We start from the raw sequence: 9,094 nt of genomic DNA, 5'->3' as shown, positions 1-9,094 counted from the left end.
AACACAATAAACGGTGCTAATCGCCATCGACGTCAAAGCCTCAAACACGCATGAAAGAACCAGATTCTGCTTGGAATCAATCACAAAATAGAGTCCCACAGTCACGGCTCCAGCGAGCAGCAAACTTGATACTGAAAATAAAATGTTAAAATATTTAAGCATGTGACCATAACGGAACAAACAAGTGAATATAACTCACTTAGGAAGAATTTGGCGCCTAAACGATTTACACATAAAGGTAGCCAGAAGCTCGTTGGAATACAAGCAAGCCCGATAAACAACGTGTGCAAATAGACGCTAGTGTCAATTGAACCGCCACAGAAGTCATCCACCAAGGTTCCATTAACGTTATCCAGCACTATAGACGACACATCACAAACCGAGGCCGGTGTGTTGGGAAATCGCTTTTCGTATTCTTCGAACCTATCGAACAGCTCTGGGAACCAAATCATGAGCGTGTAATAACTACTGGTGATTCCGAACTGGATAATACATGTCAGAATAGTGTTTTTGAGGTGAGGCGGTTTGCACAAGGCTTTAGTCTGATCCCAAATTTCACTGAAAAGTATTTTCAGGTGATTGGGTTTCCGAATACTAAGCGTGCGTATTGATCTATTGTGAGTATCCATAACGCTGTTGGCTTTCTCACTCCTTTTTAGAACTTCCACCTAGAATATAAAAAAGTATAAGTATTACAACATATCGAGGTGATATGAAATAGCAGAGTGAAATGATTTGGTAAAAGGCTAGCTCATTTCTTTTAATGGGAGAGTCGGTTGCTTTTTTAGCATAGACATCTGATTACTACTGTCTTTTTGGTCGCCATTTTTACATAGGCCAAATAAACACACACTTACGGGATATTCTGATCGATTCCGCCCAGAGTTGCATTCATAGATGTCCTTGATTATTTCCAGTGCCAAATCGGTTTCGCCGCACTCAATCAGAAATTTTGGGCTTTCTGGAAACATATACAAGCCAATTCCTAAAACCAAACTAGAAAATAAGAAAATCAATAATAATGATAACATCGGAAGTATTCAACACAAACCTGGGCAGAGCACATACCGCAACGAATAGGTTCCAACTGCTGAATGCCCAGGAAATGTGGGCGCCTCCAAGTGTAAACTCATAACTGAATCGGAAGGTCAATGGGATCAGAAACCAGGCTATTATTGGCAGCAGAATGATACCTGTAAGACAACGTTTAAAACATGTATTTTGTTGTGCCTCAACATTAAGACTTTAGTGCATACCGACTGTCCAAAACATTTCCATCCAGCACAGCACCTAAAAAAATAAGCCATAGTGTCCGTTAAATTTAAGAATATTGAAAATATAAATTGTGGTTTTCAGTTCCAACGGTAATGGAAGTTAATCTGAAAATACCTCTTTCAGTCTTGACAAAATTTAAATATTACCAACAAATTAATCTAATCCGACGTTTCAGTCATATTTGGGATCTTCTTTAGGGACTCAATTATTGCAAATTTTGCCAAGACAGAAGAAGCCATTTTCATCTCATACAAATTTTAGATACAAACCATCAAATGGTAATATATTATTATATATTGGGAAGAACATCGAGGTAGATGTTTCCTTTACAAGAACAAGGCATGCATTACGATTCATAAAGTTTGAAACATAAAATATTTACACGTGAGTTTATATGTTCAAATTTTGTGTTTATCTTTTTACATTACCTTCTCTCGATACTTTGTTGGCTGGAATTCGCCCAGATACGGAAAGCATATTCCCATCGCTCCAGTTATACTGCAAACAAAAAGATTCAAAATAAATAGGTGAACAACACATCAAACTAACTGTAATCATACGCGAATCCGTTGATGAACCTGAGTAGCATAAACAGTCCAAAAATATGCGTCACGGACGAAAGCAAACCGGAGAGGCCATCCAATAGCAAGGCTGCGATCAAAACTATGCGTCTTCCCTTGGTGTCAGCTAGGCAGCCCCAAAAATATGAGCCAATCACCATTCCTGAAAAATATAACTTATGTTGTTTAGTTGAACCAAGTTGCTTCAGTGATAACTGTATGTGAATTTCTTTAATATTCTGCAAATTCTTACTGATCAGGCGCTGTTCATAAACTACGTATACTCATTTTTTGGCCATCTCAGACCCTCCATCCCCCTCGTAAACTTTTGTTCATACAAAATTTTCGAAATTGTATGGAGCGTAGACTTTGGCCGTAACCCCCTCTCCCCCTTCTACGTAGTTTATGGGCAGCCCCTCACTTATCATTCGAATTTTCTGCATTTTCAGTTACTTATAAAAATAAAAATCATGCATGTACGAAGAGAACGTAAGCACGGGAGGTCAGGGGCAAGATAGGATGAAACGACTGCGTCAGCGCAGCAGAGGACGGAACTAAATAACACAACTCCCACGCTGAAGGAAGTAAAAGATGCCACTCATCAGCTCAAACCATGAAAGCAGCTTGTAAGGATGGCATTGAACCTGAAAAGTTGGCCACCGGCCTGCACCGCTTGATAGTAAGGATCTAAGAAACCGAACAGCTACCGGAGGTTCACAATAATGGTCAGGTTTTAGTAGTAAACTCAGTACATGGAACTGCCGACATCTCAACTTCATTTGAAGCACCCGCATAAGGGTGACCCACGCTTATATGAAAAACAAAAATTTCGAAAAATACCAAATCTGTTGCACTCCCAGAAGCTACGTTCAAAATTTGAGCAAAATCGGTCAAGTTAACAGGCTTGAACAGGCTCAACAGGCTTGAAGTTTGTAGGGGAAAACAAGGCCAAATGTATACAGAATTCGTAAGATTTTTGCAGCTAGGTAGCGCTGTAAACGTTTAACAATCACTAGCGAGAGCAGCTTTTTCTTTCTTCTCGCTCATTCTCTTCAATAAACACAAGTAAAAGTGAGATAAAAGAGGAAAATTTCCCCTTTTTTATCTTTCTCATTCTCGTGTTTATTTACGAGAGTGAGAGAGAAAAAAGGAAAAGCTGCGCACGCTAGAGCTAACAATTAAAACCTTTGGTATTCTTGTAGATGACTATATGATAAACAACTTTGTCCAAGACCGCAAAGTAATCCGATGGCTGTTAAAAAAGTTATACCCTAGGTAAAGTGAGGCGGAGGATTGAGATTTCATTACTGATATTATTCCTTTATATGTACTGGAAAAATATGAATAAAATTATGCCTCACTTTACCTAGGGTTATAACTGTATTACTAGGCGTCGAATCAGTTTGCGGTCTTCGACAAAGTTTAAATGTTGAATGCTTACAGTGCACAGTGGTCCACGAACCAGATTTACGAGGAAAGATGCATTTAACGCCTTCAAATGAGTTTTTAGGCAAATATGGTCTTCTACAAAGTTGTCCCTAATAATAAGGCCCTCTTTCCAATGTGCATGAAAATTAGGGTGGTCCATATTTTCAAAGAAATTGGTAATAAAACTTTTTTATTTGCAAGAATAACTATATACATTCTTCGGGAAAGTTGTAGATCTATCAATTTTGAGCATTTTCGTGCGCTGAGAGTGTTGCTACGTCATTCCGTTCAAAAGATATGGCTGATTTTCTAGAAAAAATAGGCACTTTTCAAGTATTTTTTACTATTTTTTACCACAAAAATAACACCCCTCTAATTTTTTGATATGTTTTATAACAACATTTCTTCTTTTGAATGCGGGCAAAAGAAATTTTTTATGTTTGCCCCAACCTGTCATATCACCTTTTAAAAAATTATGATTTTTTAAGAAAAACGCCTGTAACTTTTGAACCAAAAGAGATAACGACCATCTCAGCGCACGAAACGACGCGTCTTCAAATGCTCTACAAGTGTTTCTTTGGCGACTTTGATTAAAAATCGAAGCTGAAAAAGTTTACGCCACAAAACCGGTTTTTCTTGAACCACCCTAAGCTAATTCAGAAAAATATCTCTAGATCGGCCAACTTTAAAGCTACATAAAAAGTGTCTTCAGCAAACTTGCTCAAAATTGTGGGCTTCGTGGCCGAGCGGTTAGCGGCGTCAGTCGTTTAGGTGTCTCGTAAGCCTCGGAGTGTGGGTTCGATTTCCGCTCCAGTCGGGGAAAACTTTTCGTCAAACGGAAAATTCTCCACTGGGCCACTGGGTGTAATATGTGTTGCCCGTTGTCGAATGTTTGTAATGTTCAGTCTGTAGAGGCCGCAAGGTCGAAGACGGTGAAATTGTCTTGTCATTTAAAATTGATAGATCTACAACTTTCCTAAAGAATGTATATAGTAATTCTTGCAAATAAAAAAGTTTGATTCCCAATTTCTTTGAAAATATGGACCACCCTAATGTTCATGTATATTGAAAAGAGGGCCTTATTTTCAGGAACAACTTCGTAGAAGACCATATTAATCTAAAATATCATTTGAACGCGCTGAATGCATCTTTCCTCGTAAATCTGTTTCGTGGACCGTTGTGCAGTGCCACCTAGCGGCAAAAATATGAACTCAAGATTTCTGCATACATTTGGCCAAATTTTCCCATACAAACTTCAAGCCTAAGCTCCCTCTTAGGCTTCACCGATTTTGCTCAAATTTTGAACGTAGCTGATTCAGGAGATAAGACTAGGTATTTTTCGATTTTTTTTTATCATATAAATGTGGGCCACCCTAACTCGCATACTCACCGATCTACAGAATGACCGCAGGTTCGGCATTGTAGCGCTGTAGGAGTTGTGTTGGACAGGATCAATGGTGCGAACGTTTAGAGATAATCATACCACTTACCAGAGCTGCGGAAACACACGTAGCTGGGAACAGTTTACTTTGCGATGTAAGCGATATACAGATGTGTTCGTAATCGGTTGTTGACCGATCGACAAAAGAATGTGCAAGTTGAAGGGACGATTCTTCAACTTCAGCATAATCAACGTGCATAGCATATCATACGAGTCGTATCACGGATGATGCTAAGGACGCATACTATGCGCAGGTTAAAAGCGTTTACGACTGCTGCCCAAGCCACGACGTCAAGATCATCATATGAGACCCAAACGGTCAGTGAGGCCAGGAGGAAAAATTCAGACATACGATTGGAAAGTTCAGCGCTCACTAGCTAACGAACGAAAACAGCCTGCGATTCATTGATTTCGTCACCTCCAAAAACATGGGCACACATAGCATCTTTTTCCAACACAACCTGGAGATCACCAAACCAGACGAAAAATCGACCACGTATTGATTGACGAACGGAACTGCAATCCAGGATCAGAACCTAGAAGAAGCTGAGCACGAGGAAACGGAACTGCTGTGCCGTTCTCAATCTCAGGAAACACGGAAGTTCTATCAGAAGCCCAATACATCCTGCAGCGGCTTTGTGTCGCGAGCTGATATTTGCAGGGAAAATGACGGAAGCCTCTTAACGGACAGACTTAAGGTGATTGAAAGGTGGAAGCAGCACTTTCGATGAGCACCTGAATGTCGTGAGAAGCGCAGACATAGAGGACCAAAGCAGCGGGAAAAATGACTACGTCAGTACAGTAGGGAGAACCAACGAGCCAACTCCCACGTTGGCAGCTCAAGAACAATAATTCAACTGGAAAAGATGGCACCGGAGCTGAACTCATCAAAATGAGCCCGGAAAAGTTGACCAGCTGCCTACTTCAGCTAATAGTCCGGATCTGGAAGACCGAACAACTACCAGGGGAGTCGAAGGAAGGGGTCTACAAGAAACGTGACAAGTTGGCATGTGAGAACTTCAGAGCAATTTTGAATGTCGCCTACAAAGTGTTACCTCAGATCATTCTCCGTCTCCGTCATCTTTCACCCAAGATAAGATGAATGAATTTTGTGGGAAGTTTTCAAGCCGGCTTCGTCGACGGCCGCTCGACCGTGGCGCAGTTGGTCACACGTTTGCTTCATAAGCAGATGGTCATGGGTTCGATCCCAGCCCCGGCACTTTCGGCAGTTGCTCTTCCCCCTGAGAGTAGCTGACACTGACCCTCTTATGAGCCCATGGCTCAAATAATCCCTGATACTTGGACATCGGCGAACGGCAACCCATAATGGACCCCCAACCGGACTGGAAACTGGAACAACCCACAGCAACACATCAACATCCTCGTGCTCATCATTCTACCATGATAGGGTTGAAAGTGAAAGCAGCGCAACGGAACCAGTGCGATAAAGTAGAATAAGAATAGAATACATTTAGGCGCTGTACAAAGTGTAAGTACAGCTTCCAAGTGGAATCGTTCTCGCAGTACCCAAGTGGACAAAAGAGCTGTAAATTAGGTTAAGTGAATCGTTCAGTATGTACCTCAAGTTTTGAAATACGAACATTCAAAAATATGTTTTCAAATCAACCAACTAGGTATCGTGGTCACCGTAACGGTACTTTTTAACAAAAACAATTTCAAAATTATGGTGTTTAATGTTTCACGTCACTACACCGTCTTCAGCCAGTGAGTGTAGAATTAGCATTTAAGTTAAAATACACGTTAATAAAAACTAAAAAAAAGAAAGTCTTCAGCCAGAGGCTGCACAGACTGAACAAGCACTAACATTAGACCACGGACAACACACATAACACCCAGTGGCCCAATGGAGAATTTTCCGTTTGACGAAAAGTTTTCCCCGACTGGAGCGGGAATCGAACCCGCATTCCGAGGCTTACGAAACGCCTATACGACTGACGCCACTAACCGCTAACCGCACGTCCGAAGCCCCTATGAAGAGTGCGTATTACAATGCGCTGTAACTTTCTTTCTAGTGTTCCAATACAGTATTGTTCCGATTTTATCACGCCCCTTTTCAAAAATGCTTTTGAATATTCTACAAAATCTATACGCATTTTCAATATTTTTAACGTCGCAAAATGTGCCTTCAACATTCATTTTGAAGAAGAGGGAAAATACTTCCCCTCAAATGTAACAGCAAATTAATGAACAATTAAGGATTGACGCGCGGAGGGCGTGATAAAATCGGAACATTACTGTATTTATGAATTTTATGAATTGTCTAGCAGGTACACCATTAACGCATTATAACGCAATAAAAGAGCTCATCCTCAAGATATGTAAACCCTTCAAGAAAAAGAAATTCGATGAAGAGAAATCGATCATTGTAAACATCTGCTGCTTTCAAACTAAATTTGCTTATATATTTTTTGCAATAATTCGTACCTATGTAATTTTGATTTCAGAAAATAGGAATATGTTGATAACGCGCCTTCCATAAACTGCGTAGACACATTTTTGGCCATCTCAGACCACACGGCCCCTCCCCGTCCCCTCCCCACCTCACAGTCTACGTAGTTTATGGACAGGCCCCAAGGCCAGCACCACTTACCCAGCATCGGCGCAGCAGTCAGCCATCCTTTATCCTCCGATTTCATCTGGAAATCACACGTCGCCGACGGTAGGACGAAAGAAATAATTGTTATGCCGACCGCTGTATTTGCGTAGATTAGACCACATATTGTTAGCAACAGGAAATGGAACTTCCCAAATCCGGCTAAAATAAGAGCATTCTCGTAGTCGGCACTGCCTCCCTGAATAAAGTCCAATCCTGCGAAAAGAAAAATAACATTTTGTGTCTTACAGAATACCTACATCATGTGTGTGTGCACAAGCGAGTTTGAGTTACCCATAACTAGCCGTAGATAGACAATTGCGCGCTTCCGTTCTTCTCTAGTATCTGCCTTTACAAGTCGCTTCAGTAGGAAAACAGTTCCGTTGGCCTGCAATTCGAAACGACGAAATATGCATCGTTATCTAAAATGTTTTTCTATGGTATTTGTTATTGTTTAACAGCGTCCACATTATATTGTTTTTCGCATAGTTGGTGACGCTCATCCGAGAAACGTTTTTAGCTATTTATATGTGTATGTCTGTTTGCAACGTGAATGTTTTATTTTTTCTTGTTTGAAAGATTTGTATCAATACGATGTAGCGTTTTTTGGAATATCGTTATCCAGAATATCTTAAACGATGGTATATTTGAACAATGATATGAATATTTTTGCATAACGTACCTTGGTTTTAAATCTACGATATCTTATTCTTCTTCCTTATAATTATTTGTGGTATAGTTATCTTCACTGCAGCTCTCCACAAATTAAATCAATTACTTTTAATTTCTCCAAATCTATTTTTTCTTGAACATTTTTGCACAATACACAAAACTCGAGCAAACAATTTTTTCGATTTTCGCTGGTCGATTATATAAGGGATACATGTACTTGTCCAACTATCTTAACTAACGCTTTTGACTATAGCACTTCTGTAATACACTCTAATTTTCTAATTGATTTTCACTCCATGTAGCATCACAGCATTATCACTCAGACTAGATAATAAATCAGTACAAAATCATATCTTCAATATTGTACGAGGTCACTCGTAGTATGATGAATTCAAACTGCGCACTTGACTTTCACGACATGTAAAAATAAAATCCGTTAGAATCGCGATGGATATCCCAGACGTAGGAAACAATTCAACTGAGCTTTCTCTATTTAACGAACGAGCACCAGATTACAACTAGTGTACATCCGCTTTCCCCGATCACACTTTCCCAACTGACGAAACTTGTAGAACATTGTTTAAAATTAGAACGTGTTCTACACACTACATCACTTCGCTGCTCATGACGATCTTTGTAGGTAATTTTCCTATGGTTCTTTGCTTAAAATCAGTTGAATTGATGAATCTTTGGTTTGAAATATGCCAGGATTAATGCTTCCTTATCATACTAAACTAAATTATCTAACCGAAAACGAAAAGTGATCTAAGTGCATCACTTTTGTTTTCTTTGTGTTCTTCGACCCCACTAGCACTAGACTTGTTTGTTTGGCATCACGATCAGATGCAGACGTGATAGGAAAATTGTGTCACGATTGCCGCGCGTCTTGAAGCCCGTGAATCCTTAAACTTGCACTTGATTTGAGTCACTTCACTAGCCAACTACACTGGCAGCGATTGCGATGTGCATCTTTCGTTGTTGATGACGTGGGCGTTATCTAGTGTTGCTATAGCTAGACATTTTTGGGTGTGTTGTTTACAAAACTGTTCTATCCTTCCTAGACTTTGCATTCCGTTTCAGTGCGCTTGATTAGTTTTCGTTTTA

At 40.0% G+C, this 9,094-nt stretch overlaps 1 protein-coding gene across 1 annotated transcript; it reads right to left on the bottom strand.

Moving 5' to 3' along the window:
* LOC109402176 (synaptic vesicle glycoprotein 2C) lies at positions 1-8,756 on the bottom strand (the record flags this gene model as incomplete). Its single annotated transcript, XM_062843205.1, is given in 10 exon segments — positions 1-131; positions 200-668; positions 858-996; positions 1,052-1,193; positions 1,257-1,290; positions 1,704-1,773; positions 1,836-1,998; positions 7,316-7,534; positions 7,613-7,706; positions 8,001-8,756. Coding segments are annotated over 9 exon segments (1,371 nt in total), but the record flags the coding sequence as incomplete, so codon positions are not given.
* Positions 8,757-9,094: the final 338 nt, after the last annotated feature.

Source organism: Aedes albopictus, unplaced genomic scaffold (genome assembly GCF_035046485.1).
Source record: "Aedes albopictus strain Foshan unplaced genomic scaffold, AalbF5 HiC_scaffold_107, whole genome shotgun sequence".
In the NCBI taxonomy this organism is placed as follows: Eukaryota; Metazoa; Arthropoda; class Insecta; order Diptera; family Culicidae; genus Aedes; species Aedes albopictus.
Note: the sequence above shows the minus strand (reverse complement) of the source record. Positions and strands in the feature narration are given on the sequence as shown.